This window comes from Carcharodon carcharias, chromosome 16 (genome assembly GCF_017639515.1).
Source record: "Carcharodon carcharias isolate sCarCar2 chromosome 16, sCarCar2.pri, whole genome shotgun sequence".
Classification (NCBI taxonomy): domain Eukaryota; kingdom Metazoa; phylum Chordata; class Chondrichthyes; order Lamniformes; family Lamnidae; genus Carcharodon; species Carcharodon carcharias.
In genome coordinates, this window is record NC_054482.1 from 72,665,208 (window position 1) to 72,691,593 (window position 26,386).

The 26,386-nt window shown below is 41.6% G+C and overlaps 1 protein-coding gene across 3 annotated transcripts in view; it reads right to left on the minus strand.

The window, feature by feature from the left end:
* Nucleotides 1–26,386, minus strand: part of faf1 (Fas (TNFRSF6) associated factor 1) — a 386,266-nt gene that overhangs the window by 42,389 nt on the left and 317,491 nt on the right. For all 3 annotated transcript variants that reach the window (XM_041208631.1, XM_041208632.1, XM_041208630.1), the window contains 2 exons: nt 24,875–24,955; nt 22,301–22,378 (listed from right to left, as the gene is read on the minus strand). In XM_041208631.1, the coding sequence (XP_041064565.1) occupies nt 22,301–22,378; nt 24,875–24,955 (159 nt within the window). The remainder of the gene's footprint in view (nt 1–22,300; nt 22,379–24,874; nt 24,956–26,386) is intronic.

Here is a 26,386-nt window from a genome sequence, read left to right on the forward strand (position 1 = left end):
TCTCGATCTGCACCTTTTATCGTCTCCCACTCACCATTCGCCCAAAGTATAATATTCTGAGCCGGCCAATCAACTTATTAGCTTCCTGTGACATTGCAGTTGCTGTTTCTCTTCCCCCCCCACCCCCGCTGCATCACAGCTGCTGCAGCGGTGAAATGGTGCGCTCCTCAGCTCCTGACTGTCTCCCACAGGTCCACTCGGCACCGACTCCCAGCAAGCCTTTATCTTTTTAAGCTTGGAACCTTTCTCTCTTACGAGTGTTCCTCACTCTTAACTTAACAGGACCTTATCCAGGTTCCTGTCCTTCCTTTGACTAGAAGGTCTGCTTGGGATTTTCTCCTGTTACTCTCTCCTGAATTCTTGGGGACTTTCTTCTTTAGTTTGAGACTGGCTCTGTCTCCTTTGCTCCAGTCTCTCCTGGCAGCTACAAACAGCTTCCAAATCAAACTGTTGTTTCTAGTTTGTGTGTCTCTCTGGAAGGGAACTGCCTCTCTGGATCCCTGTTGCTAGGCAACAGTCCAGTTTCTCTACTCTTGTTTGTTTAACTTTGCTTGGGGTCATAAAACTCTCATTAGAAATGTAGGCACTTTTTAAAGTGAAATTAAAACTCAACTTGACATTTTCTTAACCCACTAATACAGAGATCCAAGTCAAACTTAAGCTGAAATTCATTCTTAACACCTACAAAAACAAATATAGCTTACTTAAACTCTCTCTAATTCCTAACAAACTCCAATGGTAAGAAGTCTATTCTCAGGTGAGGGAGTGGTGGGGTGGTGAGGAAATCCAGTATATCAGTGGTTCAGATTGCAGGTTCTTTTTCTAGTGCATGGATGTAGCAGTGGCAGTACTGAATGATACAAAACTGGTGCTGGGAGTTTGGACAATATCATTAGATCCCTAGCTACATACATTAACGTGGCCTCTGCCTCTTTCTGAGAGAATTACCTGCCACCTAAATTTGGGTTAGCTCAAATAACAAAACTGACAGATAACTAGAAGTCAATGTTTTCTGCTATTCTGGTCCAGCCATCACCCCATTTTTAAGTGTAAACAAGGCAGTGGTTGTTTTGTTGCCTGTTTGGGGTCTAGGTGGGTGTTTTAAGGATTATCTATTCTGCCGAGGTATGCTGCTCAAGTCTGTAGTTTGTCAAAACCATTACTCTTCATTTACAGTAAATATTTACACATTTGGACCTCTAAATAAGTTTGGAGCTTCTCCTTCCAGTTCTCTCTTACTTTTCAGTCATGTGATCTGACATGATTATTACATCAGCATCTTGTATGCTTCTGATGTTAACCCCATACCTTGCATCTCCCCACAAGTCTTTATCCCTAGCATATTTACATCCTCTTGTAACTCATCCAAGCCTCCTTGAAGTCTCAGACTTCACAGGGTTAGTCCCGAGATGCCTTCACCAATCTCCCTGATCTCGTTCTGATCTCCTTTTGAGGTCAAGGATCTTCATCTCCCTCTGTCAGTGTGAGTGATCTTCTTCTACGTGGCTGTAGAGCTTGAAGTCTTTCTTCTTCTTCTTCATCAGAAGCTGCATAGTAAATCCAAGTGTATATTGGCTTTCTCTTCAAGAATATTCAGGTGCTCTGGTTTCTCCCTATGAAACCTTGGTCTGTCTCAATCCTGTATGATCTTGGTTGTGGAGTTTTTAATCAATGATTGTACCTTCCTTCTGTTGGTCTCAGACCCATTCTCGCTCCCTAGGCTTCAGCACTGGTAAGTCTCGTGCTCTGTGCCTGTGATTAAAATCTGAGCCTGGTTGCCCCACTGCTCTCCCTCATGTTGCTTTACCCTCTCGTGGTTGCTCATGGTGATATTGGGTTTGAGTTTTTTTGCTAGAGATGAAAGTTGTGTTCTCAATCTCCTGAACATTAGTAATTCTAATGGTGAGAAACCATTTTGTAGTGGTGAGGTTTGATAACTCAGAAGAGCTAGATCAAGATCTTGTTTTTCTTCAATAAATCTTTGATGGTTCATACCCTATCTTAGCTTCTCCATTCGTTTGAGGATACCGATGTGAACTAGTTACATGAATGAAGCCATATTCGTTTGTGAAATTGTGGAATAGCTCATCAACAAATTGCAACCCGTTGTTGGACACTACAATGTCTGGGATACCATGTGTTGCATAAACTCTCGAGGGATTGGATGACTGCTTCGGATGAGATACAATGCAATCTGTTTGTTTCAATCCACCATTAGTAATCAATGACAAGGAAGGTTTTCCCCTTAAATTCAAATAATTCCATTCCAAGGTGTTCTCACAGCCTTGATGGAGAAGTGGAAGGTAATAGTAGTTCCTCTTGTTCTAGGCTGTTTCCTGCACAAGACATACAGTTGGAAATCATTTATTCTATAGAGCGAGTAATGCCTGGCCACCAGGCTGATTGCTGTGCTCTCGCACAATGTTTTGCTCTTTCTAGATGACTTTGAAGTTTTTGAAGAATATCAAGCTGAGTTGCTCTCGGTTTGACTAATGTCTCATTGAAGATTAGTAAGTCATTAATGACTGAGTGCTTGCACTTTTCATAGTATTGGAATAGTGGGGATATAGTCTGGTCATCCTTCCAGACAATATAAATCTCATTGCTGAGCTTGTTTTATCTCCTACAACTTCTTTGCAGTAGTTGGTAAGTGCTGAGTGATTAAGGGTATATATGCTTCAACCTCCTTGATGAAGTGCAAATCCTCTTGTTTGGTCCCTTCTGATGGTATCCATGACAGCGTCTGCCATTGATTTGTACTTCCCTTGCACATACCTGTGACTGAGTCATATCTCATCAATCTTATTCTAAACTACTGGATTTTGGGTGGCATCTTTGCAATTTCTTTCATGTTTAAAAGGGTGACTAGGGACTTATGGCCTGTTTAGATTTTGAAACGCAATCCCATAACAATATTAAAATTTTTCAAATGGCGTTCTGTTTCTTTTAGTGGCCTAGAGGCACAATAGACTGCTCTACGCTTGCCATCTCTCTGCACTTGAAATAATACTGTGCGCAGACCTATAGACAATGCATGTGCGGCTTCTATGGTGGATAATTCTGGATTGTAATGTGCCAAGATTTCAGAAAAGATTATGAATTATTTAATCCTTTCAAAAGCATTTTGCTGATCCACATTCCATCACCACTGTTGACCCTGTGTCAATAGCTGTCTCAAGGGCTCAATGACCTCTGCTAAATTTGGTAGGAGCTTGCCTACTTGGCTGACCATCCTGAGAAATCAAAATTCAGTTATGGTCCTGGGTTGTGGAAATTCTGATTACTTTTGCTTTTTGTGAATCAACTGTAATTCCAGGGGCTTGTACTATTTGACCTAGAAACTTGATCATAGGTTTGGCAAACTTACATTTTTCATTCAATGTTAGGCCTGCATCTTGTATGATTCTCAAGGCTGCTCTGACTCTGTGGTCATGCTCTTCTCGCGTGGTGCCACGAATAAGTATTTCACCCATATGGCATTTTAGTCCTTCCATGTCTTCTCGAGTATGAAACATTGTTCTCTGGAAAATCTTTGCAGCGGACGCTATTCCAAATGGCAATCTACTGAAACAATAACGACCAAATGGCGTTATAAACGTGATCAGCAATATGGATTCTTTGTCCAGGGGCAATTGCCAAAATCCACTGTTCACATCCAATTTGGTAAATAAAGTACTCTTGGTTAGTTTGGCAAGGCTCTCATCCACTGAGGCCATTGGGTAAATCTCACGTTTGATTTATTAGTTGAGTTAAGCCCACGCAGATTTTTATACAGTCTATCTGGCTTTGGGACTGTAGCCATTCCTGAACACCCTTTTGTTGGCATGACGACCAGTGAGCTAACCCCTTGCTGCTGCATCTTTTCAATTTCACCCTAGACTTTGTCCAAGACTGGGTGAGGGATTTTGCTCAGTGCAAAGAGGCAAATTGGTTTAGCATCTGCTCACAGGGTGATATGGTACTTTGTCTTTAACTTCCCTAGTCCTGTAAACAATTTTGGAAATTAATTTTGAAATGTATGGCTGTAGTTCGCATCAGCAACTTCATCCACTTAATAGTTTAATTTCAGTTTTAAGGCATGCCTCTCTGCTTAGCACAGAGCACTCGATTTTGAATGACAGAGAGGTTCGAGGATCTCTTGGCCTTTTTATTTCAGCTTTACCATGTGCTGGCCTTTCACTTTTAAGGTTGTCCCACCAGGATCTTGTAATTTGATGGAGGAGGGTTGAAATGTAATCAGTTTGAGCCACTTGATTTCATCTGATCAAACAGAAACTCCTGTTCCGGTGTCTAGCTTAAACTGTGTGGGGTGCCCAACCACTTTGACTTTAATACTCCAATACTTGTTTTCAGTATCATTTACCTTCCTCAGGAAGGTTAATTCCTTTGCTTGGGTTCTTCCACTTCTAGTATGTGGCTTTGTTTTAAAAGTTTCCCCCTCTTTTTACAGGTCATCATCGTTTATGTGCAATAGTTTTTCCTATTTTTCCACGGTTGTGGCACTATGCCACCATCACCCCCGCTCTGGACATTCTTCTATTCTTCCTGCTTGTGCAGTTTGTTCCCGCCACACCAAAGGCATTTGAAAACAGTGGTTGACGTGCTTTTCCCCATTTTGGCGGACTTAGGCTTTGGTGCGCTCTCTCTCGTGGCCTACAATCTGAATGGTCTCATTCAATCTTCTCCATGGGAATAAATGCCAGATTCTGTTCCCCGAGTTCCGTTTGCCCCAATCTGCACAGCATTTACTAATTTTACTCTCTCCTTTGTAAGAGATCCGATAATGCTTTATCTAGAACCCCAATTATGATCCTGTCACGAATCGGCACATCCCTTAAGGTTCCATAATTGCAGTACCCTGCCAACCTATAGAGATCATTGATGAACGAGTCCATGCCTTCGCCTGGTCTGTGCTTTGATAGTAAAATTTGCCCCCTCCATTATTAAATTCCACCGCATGCTGAAATAAGAATTGAATTCTTACAGGGTTTATTCATACGAAGTTGAAGTCTCATCAATCCCCTGCCTTCCTATCACATTGTCAGTGACAGATCCTACTGCATAAATTAGTATACTGATCCTTTTCTTGTGTAATCCTGTGGCAGTTCTATATCTCATGAACCTTTCTCTCCACTTGTCCCGATTCTGGGCCTATTGAAAGCCTTCTGCACTCTGAAATGGCTCTGGGAGTGGTAGTGTGCATTTCATGCTTCTGCTGAACCCTGGAATTGTTCCCGCCTCTGTCCTGCTGCTTCGGGCTTGTCCTCACTTCTGTCCAGTCTCTGGGTATGTGTCTCATCTTGTATCAGCTGCTCCCACAATGTTCCAATATCTTGGTGAGTCTTAATTTTTTTCTTTTGTCTTTCCTTCGAGGATCACTTTTCTCGTCAGTCCTGTATCTTCTTTTTAATGTTCATTGGATCTTATACTTTCTGCCACATGTCGCTGTGTGGTCAGGGTTTAACTGGGGTTTTGAAGACTGTCCATTCTCCTATAGAATGCTGCTCGAGTCTGTTGTTTCTCAAAACCATTTCCCTTTATTTACAGCAAATATTTACACATTTGGGCCTCTACACTAGGTTAGAGCTTCTCCTTCTTCCAGATCTCTTACTTCTCAGTCATGTGATCTGACATCATTATTACATCAGCATCATGTATGCCTCTGATGTTAACACTTCACAGTGGTGAGACATAAATAGGCCTGAACATGCCCTCATACATCAACCCTAATTTGTTGAAATCCAACATATCACACTGCAATATAATTCATAGCACACATGCTAGGTAAATGTTTTCTTTTGCCAATTTTCTTTTTGTCTTTTCCTGAATATTTTCCTCCATCTATAATTATCTTGTGAGCTCTCAAATTCTGAAAGGTATTGGGGATACACAGCGTTGTTGTAGAATGGGTGCAATGTAAACAGTAAATTTGGAAATTTGAGAGTAGAGTTTAACTCAGAACTTTAAAAACTGAAATAAACTGCAAACTATTTAACAGAAGCTGCAGGGAACACTGTCAATAAACTAAGCGATCGTTTGAATATGTTCTAAATACAGTGAGCAGGAAGCATACTCAGCACTTGTAACTTGGGTGTGGCTCAAAAATGTTTCCAAAAGTAACCAGGCACACAAAGTAGCCATGAAAAGGAGTACATCATAAATATTGTAAGCTTTGAGAATTTTGAGAAATTGGGAATTTGGTGCAAAGCAAGGTGTACTGCTTTTCACCTTGCAGTGGTTCATGCAAGCATGAAGCAATAGGTATTTAATTTTTTTACTGATGGTGCTTTAGAGCTTAGTGTAAGTTAGTGTTTAGAGAAAGAAAAGTAACTTGAGTATTGCTGAAAAAATACATATGTTGTCGAAGCTTTTTTGTCTTGCACTCATCAGAACAATTCGCAAGAATACCAAATGTGAAGGGAACAACAATTTATACTTCATGTCAAGAGAGTGCCAATTGGTTGGCAAGTGGACTCTGATTGGTAGAGGCGTTGCCCTGGAGAATGCACCAGTTAACTGATGATTGACTGTTAACTGCCAAGCTTTGTTTAAATTCAAAACAGGCAGATTGACTCTGAATGGCCAAGGCATTGCCCTGGGGAATGAACCAGAGAATGGCTGTCACCTATTTAGTTTAGTTGGAACAGATGTGGTGTGTACATGTTCCTTCTGTCTGCAAAGAACAGGGCTCTGTGAATTAATATACGTAGCTTCTAGTACACATAAGTGCACCACACTGCGAGCCCGACTGATAATCTTGAATTGGTTGACAGTGTAATCCTTAACACACTCGGGATTGTTGAACAAATGTTGTCCAATCATGGAAACACATCTAATGTTGAAAGTGTGTTTTGAGTTTTGCAAGCACGGGCTGGTTGGATACGGTCACTACCTTGTCTGTTGCGAACAATACGTGCTGTTCGATACGATCTGCCAGGCTTTGGGACATATGGCCTACATACCTAACATCACACCGACACTGCAATTCATATACTACATTTCTCACTTGTGTGATAAGCAGAACATCTTTCTGGCTTGATGGTAGCATCCTGCTAGTGCCAAGCACCACTCAAGTTACTACTGCATTGTAGCAGTGTGAAATGGCTAGCTTCACCTGTTGCTCAAATGTTTGCAATACCTTATCCTTCCCCGAGGTAGACTGGGCACTTTTCAGAACTGAAATTGGCTGCCTTCGGCCCATTCATTAGTTTGCACAATATACAGCGAGCAATGATCAGATCAGGGTAGCCAATATTTCACAGGATGGATTCAATGTGCCCTATTTCCGAATGACTTGGCCGGTTTTCACATGCAACACAAATATCTGGTAACGTTACGAGGCCTGAAGGCTAACCTGGGCATACATATCTGTAAACCTGACAAAGGGTCTGCCCGCTGGCTTCAGCCTCTTTGAATTAATTTAGGGGCATGAGATGAGGGGCCCCCTCATGAGCCCAAGGAGGACACCTCCTGGTTGGAATAGCTCTCCACCTTCCGGGAACAGCTCTTCGGGGTGGAGGGGGGGAGGCCTGGAGGGTCCCCCAATTGAAGTCTGGATACCAGGCTGGTAAACACTGGAGCCTTGGAAAACTTAAATGCCCAGTTAACACACCTGACTGAAGAGCAGTGGGAGGGTGTGGCCACCCTGCTCATAAAATTCAAAGAAATCTGTAAAGACCAGTCAGGGTGCATCACCCCACCCCACCGATAAAATAAAACTCCTACTGGCTGAGCCCAACAAGCTGGCTCAAGCCAGACAGGAAATCCAGGACATGCTGGATGATATAGTTGAGCCTAGCTAGAGTAGTTAGAGCTGGTATTGTACTGGTCCCGAAGCCGGATGCATCAAAATGTCTCTGCATTGACTACTGGAAAGTAAACACAATAACTAGGGCCGATTCCTATCTAATCCTGTACCTTGAGGATTGTATAAACAAGGTGAGCCATTCGGCCTACTTCAGAAAAAATTGATCTTTTAAAAGGGTACTGGCAAATCCCTATGACCCTCAGGGCAAGAGAAATCTCGGCCTTTGTCACCCAAGATGACTCATACTAGCATAAGGTCTTTGGCCTTAAAAATGCCCCAGCATCCTTTCAGAGATTGACAAACCAGGTAATAGCTGGACGCAGCAATTGTGCAGTGTACCTGGATGACCTGATTAATTACAGCGATGCCTGGAGTTACCACTTAAACCAACTGGAGGCAGTGTTCCAGGGTCTGAAAACTGCAAACCTTGTAATGAACTTGGCATAAAGTGAATTCGCAAAGGCCAAAGTGACATGCCTGGGACACGTAGTGGGACAGGGAAACGTACTATCCCACAAAGCCAAAGTGTGTGCCTTAGTCGATTTCCCTACTCTCAAAAACCAGAAGGAAATCAAGTGGTTTCTAGGGATGTGCAGGTTCTACCAAACGTTTGTCCTGAACTTTACCATCCCAGCATCCCACTAACAGATGCACTAAAAGGAAACTCAAAGGTAGTATGGACAGAGCGCATCAAGGTGCTTTTACAAAATTGAAAGCCAACTAGGTAAAAAAAGCCCATGCTAGCTGTCCCATGTTAACTCCAATAATTGCATATAAGGAAAGAATGTGTCTGAAGCTGGTCTTTTACCTCAAACAGATTTATTCTTCAGCCAGCTCAACATAGTGACTTCCAATTCCTTTCCCCCACTGGAGTGTTACAGCTATACCCATTTATGGGTGAGCCAATGCCAATCACCTGTTTTAACAATGCAATTGTCTTAACAATGTAATTGTTATACAATGTAATTGCCAGTCAACAAGATGATTGTTATTGGTACGTGAGAATATAATTGCTGATACATTGACATCCCGGACTTTTAGGCCAGCAATCTAGGGGTAAGTGCCATCCTAGTCAATGATGATTCCGTATCGAGCGACCAATTGGTTATTTTTCCAAATAGCTCAACAAACACCAAAGAAGGTACTCCATGGCTGAGAAAGAAACCCTGGGTCTCCTCCTAGCTCTCCAGCATTTTGAAATCTATCTTCGCCATGGGCACCGAAAGACCCTAGTATACACAGAATGGAACAACTCTTTTGAAATTTCCAAAAGAAGTTCAAAGTGACCAATGCCAGGTTGTGCTGCTGGAGTTTGCTCATGCAGCCCTTTTAACAAAAAAATTACCAACATTGCGAGAAAGGACAATGTCATTGTTGATGCCCTATCCCAAGTTGAAGCCCTCAGAATGCAGCAAGGACCTGTCATGAGAACCATAGAGAAGTTACAGTGCAGCCCATCCTGACTGCCCCAGCCAAAATTGAAAAAAATAAACTAGCCGCTAATTTTAATTCCACTTTCCAGCACCTGGTCTGTAGCCTTGCAGGTTACAGCACTTCAGATGTATATCCTGGTACCTTTTAATGAGTTCAACATTTCAGCCTCAACCACCAACTTAGGCAGTGAATTCCAGAGGCTGACCATCCTCTGGGTAAAAAAGTTTTTCCTCAGGTCCCATCTAATCCTTTTAGCAATCACCTTAAATATATGCCCTCTGATAACTGACCCCTCAGCTAGGGGAAACAAGTCTTTCCTACCTACCCTATCTAGGGTAGTTTTGTACACCTCACTTAGGTCACCTCTATTCTAAGGAAGAGGACCCTAGCCTATCCAGTCTCTCCTCATAGCTGTAATTTTCAAGCCCTGAGAACATTCTTGTAAATCTCCTCTGCACTCTCTCCAGAGCAATTATATCTTCCCTGTAATGTGGTGACCAGAACAGTACACAAAATTCCATCTGTGGCCTAACCAACATTTTAAATAGTCCCATCATTACAGCTCTGCTTTTGTATGTAATACCTCATCCAATAAAGGAAAGCGTTCCATATGCTTTCTTGACCATCTTGTCCAACTGTCCTGCCACCTTCAAAGACCTGTGGACATGCATTCCAAGGTCTCTTACTTCCTCAACCCCTCTCAATAACTTCCTGTTCATTGAGTATTCTCTTGATTTGTTTGCCCTCCCCAAATGCATTAACTCACACTTTTCCAGGTTGAATTCCCTTTGCCACTTTTTCACCCACTCAACCAAACTATTGATATCATTCTGGAGTCAACAGCTATCCTCTTCACTATTAACTATATAGCCACTGTGCCTGCTAGGTGTGTGTTTGACTTTCAGGTGTGAATGAGAGAATGAATGCATCCCTCTTATTTTTTTGTAAGAACACGTTAAAAAAAATAGAATTCATTTCTTCCTCTAGAGGGCAAAGGAATGTCACGTACATAAGACATGACAGAGCTCATACACTGTTTAAATCGAACCTTACTTACTGCTTATTTAAAAATGGACTTTGTTGGGCCAAAAACATGGCTGCTATTGGTCACATTGCAGGTTGGCTACAGTTCTGCAAACTTCCAACAGTAATTATAGGAAAAAGCTCAACACTCATCCTTGTGGAATCTGACACCTATCATTGTGTGGACCCATTACAATCAATGAAACAAGGGAGCAGCAGACAGTCTATCTCCCAGACAAAAACAAAAATAAAAATGCTGGAAAAACTCAGCAAGTCTGACAGCATCTGCGGAGAGGAATACAGTTAACGTTTCGAGTCCTCATGAGTCTTCAACAGAACAGTCCATCTCCCAGCCTGGACTTATAACAAAGAGAGAGGGCCATCGAAACTCATTTTGCCCAGGGAGGTGCTAATAGTCATCATCTATTCTATGGTGAATAATAGATTTTGACTACAGACAGAGAAACTGATTGTTAACCTGAAATTGACTCATCAATGGGCAACACCACATGACCCAAGCTCCTCTGGCTTTTGGGAAGTTTTACAGAAGAAATAGGAGCAGGAGTAGGCTATCTGGCCCTTCAAGCCTGCCCCACCATTCAATAAGATCATGGCTGATCTTCCCCAGGCCGCAACTCCTGTTTCATGCCAGCTCCTCAAAGCCCTCAACTCTCCGATATTTCAAAAATCTATCTAATTCCTCTTTAAATACTTTCCGTGATCTAGCCTCTATAACTCTCTGGGGTAGAGAATTCCAGACATTCACTACCCTGATAGAAAAAAATTCCTTAGCATCTCAGTTTTAAATGAGTACCTCCTTATTCTTTATGTCCCCTAGTTCTAGATTCCCCCACTAGTGGAAACATCTTCTCAACAGCTACCCTGTGAAGACCCCTCAGAATCGTGTACATTTCAATAAGATCACCCCTCGTTCTTCTAAACTCTAATGAATAAAGGCCTATCTGTTTAGCTGTTCTTTCATCCCAGGAATCAGCCTAATGAATCTCTTTTGAACTGCCTCCAATGCCAGTATATCCTTTCTAAAATACATGGATCAAAACTGTACACAGATCTCCTGGTATGGCCTCACCAACGCCATGTACAGTTGTAATAAGACTTCGCTATTTTTAAACTCCAACCCCTTAGCCGTACAGCCCAAAATTCCATTTGCCTTCTTAATTGCTTGCTATACCTGCATACTAACTTTTTGTGTTTCATGCACAAGAACACCCAGATCCCTCTGGGCTGCACGTTTTTGGAGTCTCTCTCCATTTAAATAATAGTCTGCCTTTTGATTCTTACTACCAAAGTGCATTACCTCACACTTTCCTGCATTAAATTCTATCTGCCAAGTTTTTGCCCATTCACTCAACCTACCTACATTCACTTGCAGATTCCTTAAGTCTTCATCCCATCCCACATATTTTTGTATCGTCAGCAAATTTGGATACATTACACTCTGCCCACCACCCCCCCTCCTAGTCATTAATACAGATAGCAAATAATTAAGGCCCTAGGATTGATCCTTGTGACACTCTACTAGTTATGTCTTTCCAACCTGAAAAAGATCCACTAATCCCAAGTCCCTGTCTTCTGTGTGTTAACCAATCATCATTCCATGCTAATATATTACCCCTAATACAGTGAACTCCTATCTTGTACAATAACCTTTTATGTGGCACCTTATGGAATGCCTTCTGGAAATCCAAATACACTACATCTACTGGTTCCCCTTTATCAATTCTGCTTGTTAGATCCTCAAAGAGCTCTAACAAATTTGTCAAACATGATTTCCCTTTCACAAAACCATGCAAACCATAAGACATAGGAGCAAAAATTAGGCCATTCGGCCCATTGAGTCTGCTCCGCCATTCAATCATGGCTGATAAGTTTCTCAACCCCATTCTCCTGTCTTCTCCCCGTAACCTTTGATCCCCTTACCAATAGAGAACCTATCTATCTCGGTCTTAAATACACTCAATGACCTGGCCTCCACAGCCTTCTGTGGCAATGAATTCCACAGATTCACCACTTTCTGGCTAAAGAAGGTTCTCCTCATCTCTGTTCTAAAAGGTCTTCCCTTTACTCTGAGGCTGTGCCCTCGGGTCTTAGTCTCTCCTACTAATGGAAACATCTTCCACTCTATTCAGACCTTTTAGTATTCTACAAGTTTCAATCAGATCCCACCTCATCCTTTTAAACTGCATCGAGTATAGACCCAGAGTCCTCAAACGTTCCTAATATGTTAAGTCTTTCATCCCTGGGATTGTTCTTGTGAACCTCCTCTGACCCTCTCCAGGGCCAGAACATCCTTTCTGAGATACGGGGCCCAAAATTGCTCAGAATATTCTAAATGTGATCTGACCAGAGATTATAAAACCTCAGCAGCACATCCCTGCTTTTATATTCTAGTCCTCTCGAAATAAATGGCAACATTGCATTTGCCTTCCTAACTACTGACTCAACCTGCAAGTTAACGTTAAGAGAATCCTGGACTAGGACTCCCAAGTTCATTTGCACTCCAGATTTCTGAATTCTCTCCCCATTTAGAAAATAGTCTATGCCTCTATTCTTCCAACCAAAGTGCATGACCTCACACTTCCCCACGTTGTATTCCATCTGCCACTTCTTTGCCCATTCTCCTAACCTGTCCAAATTCTTCTGCAGCCTCCCCGCCTCCTCAATACTACCTGTCCCTCCACCTATCTTTGTATCATCTGCAAACTTAGCCAGGATGCCCTCAGTTCCTTCATCTAGATCATTAATGTATAAAGTGAAAAGTTGTGGTCCCAACACTGACCCCTGCGGAACTCCACTAGACACCGGCCGCCATCCTGAGAAGGACCCCCTTATCCTCACTCTCTGCCTCCTGCCAGACAGCCAATCTTCTATCATGCTAGTATCTTGCCTCTAACACCATGGGCTCTTATCTTACTGAGCAGCCTCCTGTGCGTCACCTTGTCAAAGGCCTTCTGGAAGTCCAAGTAGATAACATCCATTGGCTCTCCTTTGTCTAAACTACTCGTTACCACTTCAAAGAATTCTAACAGATTTGTCAGGCATGACCTCCCCATAATGAAACCATACTGACTTTGCCATATTTTATCATGCACTTCCAAGTATTCTGAAATCTCATCCTTAATAATGGATTCTAAAATCTTACCAACGACTGAGGTCAGGCTAATCGGCCTGTAATTTCCTCTCTTTTGCCTCACTCCCTTCTTAAACAGGGGGGTTACATTAGTGATTTTCCAGTCCTCTGGGACCCTCTCTGACTCCAGTGATTCCTGAAAGATCACCACTAACGCCTCCACTATCTCTTCAGCTATCTCCTTCAGAACTCTGGGGTGAAATCCATCTGGTCCAGGTGATTTATCCACCTTCAGACCTTTCAGTTTTCCTAGCACCTTCCCCTTGGTAATGGCCACCATACTCACCTCTGCCCTCTGACTCTTTTGAACTTTGGGGATGTTACTCGTGTCTTCCACCGTGAAGACTGACGCAAAGTACCTATTCGGTTCCTCTGCCATTTCTTTGTTCCCCACTACTACTTCTCCAGTGTCATTTTCCAGAGACCCAATGTCCACTTTTGCCTCTCTCTTACCCTTTATATATGTAAAAAAAAGTCTTGCAATCTTCTTTTATATTACTGGCTATATTTAATATTTAATCTTCTCTCTCCTTATTTCTTTTTTAGTTGTCCTCTGTTGGTCTTTGTAGGCTTCCCAATCCCCTGGTTTCCCACTGTTCTTCGCCGCATTGTATACTTTCTCTTTAGCTTTTATGCTGTCCCTGACTTCCCTTGTCAGCCATGGTTACCTCGTCCGCCCTTTAGTAAGCTTCTTCTTCCTAGGGATGAATTTTTGCTGTGTCTCCCAAATTACTCCCAGAAACTCCTGCCATTGTTGTTCCACTGTCTTTCCTGCTAGTCCAGGATTCATTTCCCAGCCAGTTCTGGCCAGCTCCTCCCTCATGCCTCTGTAGTTGCCTTTATTCAACTGAAATACTGTTACATCTGATTGCAGCTTTTTCCTCTCAAATTGCAGGGTAAATTATAAGACCATAAGACATAGGAGCAGAAATTAAGCCATTCAGCCCATCGAGTCTACTCCGCCATTCAATCATGGCTGATAAGTTTCCCAACCTCATTCCCCCGCCTTCTCCCCCTAACCTTTGATCCCCACACCAATTGAGAACCTATCTATCTCCGTCTTAAATACACTCAATGACCTGGCCTCCACAGCTTTCACAAATTCTATCATATTATGGTCATTTCCTCCTAAGGGTTCCTTCACCTTAAGCTCCCTTATCAAATCTGCCTCATTACACATCAATAAATCTAGAATTGCCTGTTCCCTAGTGGGGCTCCACCACAAGCTGCTCCAAAAAGCCATCTCATAGACATTCCACAAATTCCTTTTCATGGGATCCACTACCAACCTGATTTTCCGAGTCTACCTGCATATTGAAATCCCCCATGATCGCTGTAACCTTGCTTTTCTTACACACCTTTTCTATCTCCTGGTGTATCTTGTGCCCCACATCCTGACTACTGTTCGGAGGCCGAAACATAACTGCCATTATGGTTTTTTTACCTTTGTGGTTCCTCAACTCTACCCACACAGATTCTACATCATCTGACCCTACGTCATTTCTTGATATCGATTTAATTTCATTTCTTACTAACAAAGTAACCCCACCCCTCTGCCAACCTGCCTATCTTTTCAATAAGATGTATATCCTTGCATATTTAGCTCCCAGTCCTGATCCCCTTGTAGCCATGTCTCCGTGATGCCCACCACATCATACCTGCCAATTTCAATCTGCGCCACAAGCTCATTTACCTTATTTCATATACTGCGTGCATTCAGATACAACACCTTCAGTCCTGTATTTCCCGTCCCCTTTCTCATTGTCGTCCCTTTATCTGATGTGCTTGAAGTTAGATTCCTAGCCCTTTCCAAACACTCTGTCCTATTTTGTGTTCTGGATACTAGGCTCTCCTTTCTTTTCAGTTTTTCATAATTTTTAGTGCTGACACTGTTTGATTGCATTAAGCTTTTCTAAATGTCCTGTTACTTCTACCTTAATATGGAACTCTAGCATTTTCCCAACGACAGATATCAGGCTGACTGGTCCATAGTTTCCTGCTTTTTGTCTCCCTCCCTTCTTGAACAGGGGCATCACGTTAGAGGTTTTCCAATCCGTTGGAGCCCTCCCTGAATCCAGATAGTTCTGAAATATTTCAATCAATGCCTCCACTAGCTCTGCACCCACTTCCTTTCAGACCCTTGGATGCAGGCCACTTGGCAACTTGGCTGCCTTTAGTGCCATTAGTATGCCAAATACTTTGTCCCTCGTGATTGAGACTGTTAAAAGATCTTTCCTCCCATTAGCTCCTTGCTTATCTGATATCTTTGGAATATTTATAGTGTTCTCCACCGTAAAGGCCGATTCAAAATATTGGTTTAAATTATCTGCCATTTTCCTGTTCTCCCTTATCAATTCTCCAGTTGCATCCTCAAAGGGTCCCACACTCACTTTAGCCACTCTCTTTCTTTTTATATACTCGTAGAAGCTCTTGCTGTTTGTTTTTATATTTCTTGCCAATTTACTTTCATAATCAATTTTCTCCCTCTTTATTAGCTATTTAGCCATCCGCTGCTGGTTCCTAAAAAATCCCCAATCCTCTAGCCTACCGCTAGTTTTCCCCACTTTGTATGCCTTAGTTTTTGACTGAATACTCTTCTTGACTATCTTTGTTAACCACAGATGGTTCATCCTTCTCATCGAGTTGTTCCTTTTGACCAAATTTTTGCCAAGTGTTATTAAGTATCTGCTTAAATGTCTGCCACTGCTCATTCACTGACCTTCCACTTAGTCTATTTTCTCAGCCCACTTTAGACAACTCCTTCTTCATATCTCCGTATTTTCCCCTTTTCAAGTTGATGACACTGGTTTGAAACCAGAGTTGCTTGGCCTCAAATTGAATTTGAAATTCTACCATGTTGTGATCACAGGGTTCTGATTTCTCCTGCACTTTTCTGCTTATATTTTCTGCCCCTTTGATTATTGCTTGCCTCTTCACTAACCTGTGCCTGTGCTCTCTCGTTTCTTTTTGATTTTTAAAATTTCCCTTCAATTGAACTCTCTGCCCCAACACAGCCTTCAGGATTCTCTGCCTTTGCTGCAGAGGGCAGTATCTATCCCCCTAATTATGCTATACCCCATTACTACTACATTTCTCTTTTCTCCCCCCACTTGAATGGCATTCTGTACCACGGTGCTGTGGTCAGGTCGTTTATCCTCCCTGCAGTCTGTGTCCTCATCCACACAGGGAGGAAGAACCTCGTACCTATTGGACAAGGGCACAGGCTGAGGCTCTTCCAAAGCTAAATTTTGGATCCCCATACCTGCCTCACTCGCATTCACGTCCTCCTGTCCCTGACCACGGTCCAACTTTGATGTAATTAATCTAAGGGGTGTAACTGTCTCCTGAAACAGTGTCCAGGTAACTCTTCCCCGTCCCTGATGTGTCACAGTGTCCGCAGCTTGGACTCCAGCTCATCAACTCTGAGCTGAAGTTCCTCAAGCAGCCAACACTTGATGCAGGTGGGGAGGCAGTGGCATAGTGGTATTATTAGTGGACTAGTATTCCAGAGACCCAGGGTAATTCTCTGGGGACCTGGGTTCAAATCCCACCATGGCAGATGTGGGATTTGAATCTGGAAATTAATTGTCTAATGCTGACCATGAAACAATTGCCGATTGTTGTAAAAACACATTCCTCCAATGTCCTTTAAGGAAGGAAATCTGCCATCCTTACCTGGTCTGGCCTACATGTGACTTTTCGATGTTCTCTAAACAAGGGCAATTGAGATGGGCAATAAATGCTGGCATAGTCAGTGATGCCCACATCCGAGGAACGAACATATAAAAAAATGTGGTCATGTGGATCATACCAGCTCCCACATACTACAGCTGCAACACATCACCTGCTCAGCCACCACTATTCTATTTAATTAATTTGGATGTTAAATATTTTTAAAGTGAATTTCTTAACTGTACTCTTCAGCTATAATAACGTCTCCTGATTTAAACCATTTGGCCAATCAAGAGACACGGAAATACCCATCAATCACCTGTTTTCCTTTGACGCCACATTTTGGCTCTGACAGGTTTAATGTAACATTCCTGGGGTCTTAGGGCAACCCACCATTAACATTCATCCTGTCAACACCAAAGCGGGACTCCAGGCCTACCACAAAGCCTGCCTTAAGTCTAAACCTCTTCAAAGCCTGGTTCTCTGGAAGATTCCTGTCATTGCCTGCAGAGCGGACCACATCTCTGTAAACCAACCTCATCTTGCTTTGTCATCACCAACTTTGAAGGAATGTGGCAACTCCTGCTTTCAGCTAGACGAACCTACCTGACGTTTAACTCTCACGTGAAGGAACCCTCATTGGACTCTGACATTCTAGACTCTAACATTCATGTGAATTAATATTCCTATCTTTGTTTTATTTTGTTCCAAGTTATTCCTAGTTGTAAAACATTTTCCTTTCCTATATCCTTCTCGTGTGCTTGTATGTATGTAGTTGCGACGACCATCCCCTGGGTTTCGATGCATGAGTAAACAATACTTTAAACACTTCCAATTTAAGTGTAAAGAGAATTTGCTGCGAGTCACTTTAAAATTGACTTCACAAACAGCGGGTTTGGGGAAGCACACCACAGCCTATTTCAAAAAATTAATGCACCTCTGCTTATGAACAGATGGTGAGAAAAATAAAGGAATTCAGTTTGCCTCTCTCCCCTGTCCGTAAAACAGAAAATGAGGTGTGAGGAGGTGTAGTCAAGGTAGCTGTAGGAATCTGTACACTTGTGATGAATATTAGTCAATAGCCTATCCCCAGAAATGGAAAGAGAGAAGTCAAGGAAAGGAAGGAAAGAGTCAGAGATGGACCAATTGAAGGAGAGGGAAGGGTGGAAATCAAAAACAAAATCAGTGAAATTTTCTAGTTCAGGGTGAGAGCAGAAGCAGCACTAATATATCAATGTACCAGAAAAAGAGGTAAGAGAGGGGGGACTGCATAGGACTGGAACAAAGAAAGCTGCAGATTTCTCACAAAAAGGCAGACATAGCTAGAATCCATGAAGCCATTGCAACACATTTTATTTGGAGCAAGGTGAAGACGTTGTTCAACGTGAAAACAAGTTCAGCAAGGTGGCAGGGAATGGTGGTGGATGGGAATTGGTTGGACCTCTGTTCAAGGGAGAAGCAAAGAGCTTTCAGGCTGTCCTGTTGAGGAATGGAGGTGTAGAAGGATTGGCTGACTATGATGAAAAGACAACGGTTAGGGCCAGGTAACTGGAAATTGTTGAAGTGACATAGAGCATAGAACAGTAATAGATGCATGTAGGATGAGTTTTGATTTATGGGGCACTGGCACCAGTACTGGGGAAAGAGGGAATTGTACCATTGGGAAGACCTTCACTTTAACTATGGTGGGACCATGTCCTGTCAAATTGTATAACCAGGGCTGTACAGAGGGCATTAAACTAAATAATGGTGGGGGTGGGGTAAGAGGGTTTACTTGAGGGGAGTGTTAGAAAGTTGATGAAAAATGACAAGACAATAGTGCAGGGTTGTTATATGGGAAATGACAACCAGGGTGTGACAAAAAAGGCACAGTACAAACATAAGTGTGCACCAGGTAATAGCGTATGGAAAAGCGGTAAAAAGGCAGAATTGAAGGCTCTTTATTTGAATGCACACAGCATTTATAACAACATGGATAAATTGATAGCACAAATTGAAATAAATGGGAATGATATGATAGCCATTACAGAGGTGGGGTTGTAAGGTGACCAAAGCTGATAACTGAATATTCAAAGGTAATTGACATTTTGGAAAGATAATAAGAAAGGAAAGTGGGTAGGGAAGCTCTGTTAACAAAGGATGAGATCAGTCCAATAGTGAGAAACTATCTTGGCTCAGAAGATCAAAATGCATAATCAGCTTGGACAGAGGTAAAAGAAATAACAAGGGAAAGAAGCATTGGTACAAGGCACGTTAGGAGTGTGATGGAATACCATCCACTTGCCTGGATGAGTGCAGCACCAACAACACTCAAGAAGCTTGACACCATCCAGGACAAAGCAGTCCGCTTGATTGGCACCCCATCCACAAACATTCACTCCCTCCAGCACCAATGCACAGTGGCAGTAGTGTGTACCATCTACAAGATGCACTGTAGAAGCTCAGCAATCCTCCTTAGACAGCACCTTTCAAACCCAAGACCACAACCGTCTAGAAGGACATGGGCAGCAGACACATTGGAACACCACCGCCTGGAACTTCCCCTCCAAGCTACTCCACATTCTGACTTGGAACTATATCATCATGCCTTTACTGTCACTGGGTCAAACTCCTGGAACTCCCTCCCTAATAGCACTGTGGGTGTATCTACACCACATGGACTGTAGTGGTTCACCATCTTTTCAAGGGCAATTAGGGAATAGGTAATAAATGCTGGCCTAGCCAGTGATGCCCACATACCATGAATCAATAAAAAAAAAATCAGTCTGCAAAGGGATATAGATCGGTTCAGTGAGTGGGCAATAATATGATAGATGGGGTACGATGTGGGGAAATGTGAGTTTGCCCACTTTAGCAGGAGGAATAGAAAAGCAGAATATTATTTAAATGGAGACAGATTGCAGAACTCTGCAGTGCAGAGGGATCTGGGTGCTTGCCAAATGAATCACAAAAAATTAGCATGCAGGTACAGTCAGTAATTAGGAATGCAAATGGGATGTTAGGCTTTTTTGCATGGGGGGAATGGAAATCCCTACAACTCTATAGGATATTGGTGAGACCACACCTAAGTTTAGGTCTACTTATTTAAGGAGGAATATACTTGCATTGGAGGCAGTTCAAAGGTTTACTAGGCTGACTTCTGGGGTGAAAGGGTTGTCTTATGAGGAAAGGTTGAGCAGGTTAGACCTATACTCATTGGAATTTAGAAAAATGAGAGGTAATCTTATTGAAAGATAAGATCGTGAGGGATGTTTCCCCTCATGGGGTAATCTGGAACTAGGGGGCACAGTTTCAAAATAAGGGGTCACCCATTTAAGACAGAGATGTGGATGAATTTTTTTTTTTAGAGGGTTATTCATCTTTGGGATTCCCTGCCTCAGAGAGCAGTGGAGGCTGGGTCATTGAATATATTCAAGGCTGAGTGGACAGGTTTTTGATCCAAAAAGGAGTCAAAAGTTATGGGGACTCAGGCAGGAAAGTGCAGTGAGGCCACAATCAGATCAGCCATGATCTTAGTTAATAGTGGACCATGCTCAAAGGGCCAAATTGCTGATTCCTGCTCCTTTTTCTTATGGTCTTATGTCCAGGGAGAGGTAGGAGGAAGTGTCAGAGCAATGGTGTTAAGCTTCTGCCAGGTAGAGGTCTGAAGGCCAGGCAACATCGTCACCCTTGTCAGCAGGTTTGATGATGAACGTTATCTCGGGGGAAAATAAGTGATGCTACTTGCTGGTTCATTCCACAGGGCAATGTCTTGACCAATCAGTCAAGCTGCCTGTTTAAATTTCAATCAATGCTTGGCAGTTAACTGCCAGTCACAATCAACTGTGCATTCTCCAAGGCAACACCTCTACCAATCAGAGTCCATCTACCAACCAATCAGCACTTTCTTCTCATACAGTATAAATATGTTGTTTCCACTGATATTGGTATTTTCTTGAGAATTATCCTGATGGGTTCAAGACAAAAAGCTTCGACAAAAATCTATTTTTCAGCAATAATTTGTTTTTTTTTTAAGTTTCAAAATACATACTCATCTTCTGCAGCTATGCCCTCAGTCTCCTCAGTTTGAATCCTCAATGCAGCCTATATTGTTTATCGCTCCACCTGCATCCATGTCATTTCCTTAGTTTGAACTTATTGAAGATGGTACCTGAGCCCATTAGTGCTCAACTCTCTAATCTGTTGTTGGATATCTTCCCACTCCCATTAGCTCTGGTGTCCCACAAGGGTCATACCTTAGCCCTCTTCTATTTCGCATTCACATGAACCCCCTTGGTGACATCATCCAAAGTGTGTAAGTTTTCATACGTACTCTAATGACACCTGGTTCTACCTCACCACTGTCTCTCTCAGCTCCTCTACTGTTGTTAAATTATCAGAATGCTTACCTAGGATCCAGTACTGGATGAGCAGACATTCCCACATTCTATCCTCCATAATTTTGGGGTCATCCAAAATCTGCTAATTGTATCTTAACTTGCAGCAAGTATTATCACTCCTGTGCCCGCTTGCCGATCAAGCAATGCCTTTATTTTAAAATTCTCATCCCTATTTTCAAATCACTCCATGGCCTTGCCTCTCCCAATCTCTGCAATCTCCCCCAACCCAACAACCTTCCAAGATATCTGCACTTTTCTAATTCTGACGTTTTGTGCATTACCAATTGTAACTGCTCCATCATTGGTGGCCTTGCCTTCAATTGCCTACGTCCCAGTTTCTGGAATTCTCTCAGTACACCTCTCTACCTTGATTTCTTCATTGAAGACACAGAGAACATACCTCTTCGAGCAAGCTTTAGGTTATTTGACCTAATATCTTATGTGGCTCAGTGTCATACTTGTTTTATAATGTTCCTGTGAAGTACCTTGGGATGTTTAATTACAATAAGATGCTATACAAATATAAGTTGTTTTTGCTGTAAAGTGGATGGAGATGCAACTATTAATCCATGTTATTTCAGCTCCGTCTACTGCGCACAGTAACTTCTCCAAACCACTTTCCCATGATAGAGGAAAGGACCTTCATTGTTTAAGCAAAAATATGTTAAAAATTAAAGAAAGAGATAAAAAGATGTATGAGAGTTAACTGTACTTCTTTACAATTAAGTTTTTGAAGCAGTACTGATGATGAGACTGCCTTAATGAAGTCTGCAAACAGTGCAAGGTACTGAAAACACAAATATATCAAATGATTCAGCTAATATAAAGTCTTACCTCACGTTCTTCTTCTTGTTCTTTTCTAATCTGTTCTTGACGCACCTGCTCTGCTATTTCTCTTTCCTGTGCTTCTCTCTGATTTATATTTAAAAAATTGGCATTTGAACACATGATATTAAATGCAATTTAAAAAAATACTTTAACAAAGTAGTTAAAGAGCAGTTTTATCTTTTCAAATCCTATTTCTGACTGATAGACCACAAAAGATACAAGTATTCCTTGATAACATTTTAAATTTATTCAATATGTGTGTATTTCTAATACAAAAGATAAAAGTGTCCTCTTGACTGCACCGTGTTGTTTGAAAGACGTGCTGAAAAATTTGATAAAACAGTGGGGGGTTACTTTCATTAAAGCCAGATGACCTGAACAACTTTTATTTTTATACTACCCTAAGATTGTAAAAGGTCTCAAGGTGATTCACAAGAGCATTATCAAATAAACTGTGACATTGAGTCACACATTTGGACTACTGACCAAATGCTTGGTCAAAGAGGTAGGTTTTGAGGAATGCCTCGAACACAGAGAGTTCAAGAGGTTTAGAAAGAGAATTCCAGACCTTTGGGCCAAGGCAGTTGAAGGCACAGCTGCCAATGGTGGAGTAATTAAAATCAGGATGCTTAAGAGGCCAAAACTGGAGGATTGCAGATATTTGGGGGTTGTGGAAAGTTAAGAAATAGGAAGGGGTAAAGCCATGGAGGGATTTGAAAACAAGGATGAGAAATTAAATTTAAAAAGAAGAGAGGCATTTCTGGACTTGAAGCCAATATAGGTCAGTAAGCACAGGGGTGATGTGCAAATGGGACTTGGAACATTATTTACCTTTACTGCATCATGGACAATTTACTTTGGATGCAACCAATCTGCCAACTTTATGGACAATTCCGACACTGCTGCAGGAACATTTCCTGGTTGGCAGCCATGTCAACCTTCAGGTATGTAAATGGTTTAGAAAAGTTTCTTTGGAGCTCATTTTCAACACAGTCAGAAGCCAATTATTCCAGTGTGGATATTTCCTCCAAAATGAATGGTGAAATATAGGACACCGAGGAAAACAAATAAATAATCTACTTTTAACGTTTAAAAAGATTTAGAAAATATAGAATAGGGCACACACAGGCATCAAAAAAGGATAACATATCGTGGTCACAGTCATCTAGAATGTCTTTGATCAAGGCAGTCTAAGTTGAGAAGGAGGAATGGAAGTCAGGTTGAAGGGATTCATAACAAAGGGTGAAGAGGGAGCTGAACATACAGTTGGGGTAGAGATGCTGCTTTCCGGAACCTGAAAGGTAAGGTAAGTTGGAAACTAACTAGCAGTTTGACAGGACACAGGACTTCAGAGTAAATCTGTGTGTTTGTTGTCATTTTATAAAGGTTAAGATCGAAGTAGCTATTACCAAATATGAGGGTTTATTTCAGTGATAGCCCAGGAAGACTGGAATAATTGCTGAACTTATCAGTAGTTTAAGGTTTTATATATAATCCTGAAGGCTTTTTAATGGTCCCTTCATATCTTGTTCATTAATTGAAATACAATAAATCTAAGTTGCCGCATCATTCACTGTTTTGGTGGAATTTTGAAACGAACAATAAAAAATTTTTTCACCCAGAGGGTGGTTGGAGTCAGGAATAAACTTCCTGAGAGGGTGGTGGAGGCAGGTTCGATCCAGGTATTCAAAAGGGAATTGCATTTCTATCTGAAAAGAAAGAATGTGCATGGTTACAGGGATATGGCAGGGTACTGGGACTTGGTAGAATGCTCTTTCAGAGAGCCAGTGCAGACTCGATGGGCTGAATGGCCTCCTTCTAAATTGTAAAGGTTCTGTGATTCTGTGACTAAAGCTGCAAAGATTTCTACACATTCTTGGATCAGGAGCACTAAATCACAAGTCATATGGTCAAACGCACAAACATTAAAATATTTGTTCCAAAATTCATTGTACTCAATTAAAATTGGATCAAAATGAAAGGGTTTTTCTGTTTGTGTTTAAACAAGGAACCAGATTGGAACTTCTATTTTTTTTTGATTCAAAATTACCCTTTATATCTGTTTCTGCACCTCAGAAAAAATTGAGTGAAAATGTTGAAAATATCAAAGTGGTCTTTCAAAAATACATGGTGTTTATTCGTTCTTGGGATGTCAGCATCACTGACAAGGCCAGCATTCATTCTCCATTCTTAAATCCTGGCCTTGCTAGTGATGCTCACGTTCTAAGAATGAATAATAAAAATATTTATTTTTAAAAGACCTGTCTTACATTTTCTAAACAGGTTTTTAGTTGTTATATAAATCTTTCTCAAAAACATATTTTAAAGCCTTTTTTTGATAAATTGTGAAGTGAGTTTAACAAGGAGCAACTTAGTAAAACTCTGTAACTGGGCACTCTGACTGATGGTCTTATATTATACTACTAGAAATACTAAGCCACGTTTCCCCTGGTGCAATAAATATTGCTCCATCATGGAGGTCAACCTGACATTTTTTTAAAAAAATGAAATTTTAATTCTAGTTGAAATGTAACCCTACCAGATACCATTAAAATGGATAATAAACAGACATGAACAAACCTTAGCGCGATCTGCTTCTAAAGAAACTCTGTACGCCTCATCCTGTTCTCGTTTCACCCTTTCTCTTGCTTCACGTTCATCCTTATAAAAGTAACACATTGAACAAAATTAATGGTAACCAATGAATAACTTTATTTAAAATCCTTCACTGGGTTTCATAACATGAGGTGTTCCCTCTAACTTCAGCTTGTTTTGTGCAGCTGGCTGGTTGGCTTCTATGGTGCCTTCAAAATTGACTCGCCGCTATGCATGCATGCATTTTAAAGGCAACGTTGTTTGTTCATGGCCTGTTTGTCCCATGCTCAGCACATTCTCAATTGCTAAGGGGGAACATTGATACAATGGGTCTGCCTTGTACTGAGATTTGTGAACAATTTAATCTCTAAATTTGCTGGTACTTTTCAATGATTACACATAAGACAATATATTACACTATATTCACTATTAATTGACATAACTAGAATTACGCAGTATTTATTTGGATGAAATTAATGTAAAAATATCCATATAGCTTTAAATGTCCTTCAGTGCTTCTGTCCAGGAAGCATCCAGCTTCACTCTGGCTGAATATGAAATGCCAAAAAATACCCTGGAAATTGTGTTGTCTCAGTTGACGATGCAATTAATGGCCTTAACAGTTCATTGGAATCATAAATTATGGAAAGTACAATAGGATTCCACTAAAACAAAATGCTGGCAATGAAAAGCAGAGAGAAGGCATAATTCGTTTGAAGTGCATATGTTTCTTATGGTAGCATTCCAAATAAAACTTAACCAGGTGTTCCACAAATTACCTCCAACAATGGTGGCTTCCCATTAGAATATAAAATGTAGAAGATGACCATTTTGGTACATCAATCCCACTACCTCCCCAACTGCACGCCCAACCACCAACCCACAACCAAGACTCTGCAATTTACCAAATCCAATTAATCTCATGAGAGAGATGACCAACCTTAAAAAAAGTGGTTTAGCGATGAAGTTCTACCCAATCCTGAAAACAATCAGCATTATGACAGATTCAATATTGTTCAGTCATCAACCTGCTATGCAGGTACCATGTCAAAGATAGTACAATTTCTAATAAAAACAATTCCCCACCTTGCTCTCACGCTGACCTCTCTGTGCTCAGCCTCCTGCAGTGTTCAAACGAAGCTCAATGTAAGCTTGAGAAACAGCACCTCACCTCATCTTTCGATTAGGCACTTTACAGACTTCTGGATTCAACATTGAGTTCAACAATTTCAGACCATAACCTCTGTCCCCATGTGGTTTCCATTCTCCTTGCAGGCTTTTCTCTGATTTTTGCTTTTGGATGACAGCTGTTCATCATTCTGCCATTCACACCTCCTCTAGGCACATCTTTTGTTTCTTTACTTGTCCTATTACCACTCCCTTTGACCTGGCACCACAACTCTTTTGCCATTTAACCTCCCGGCTTCCATTCTATCACCGGTGCTTCCATTTGTTCCTTTTCCCACCCTTTCCCTCTCTCATTAGCTTCTAACATTT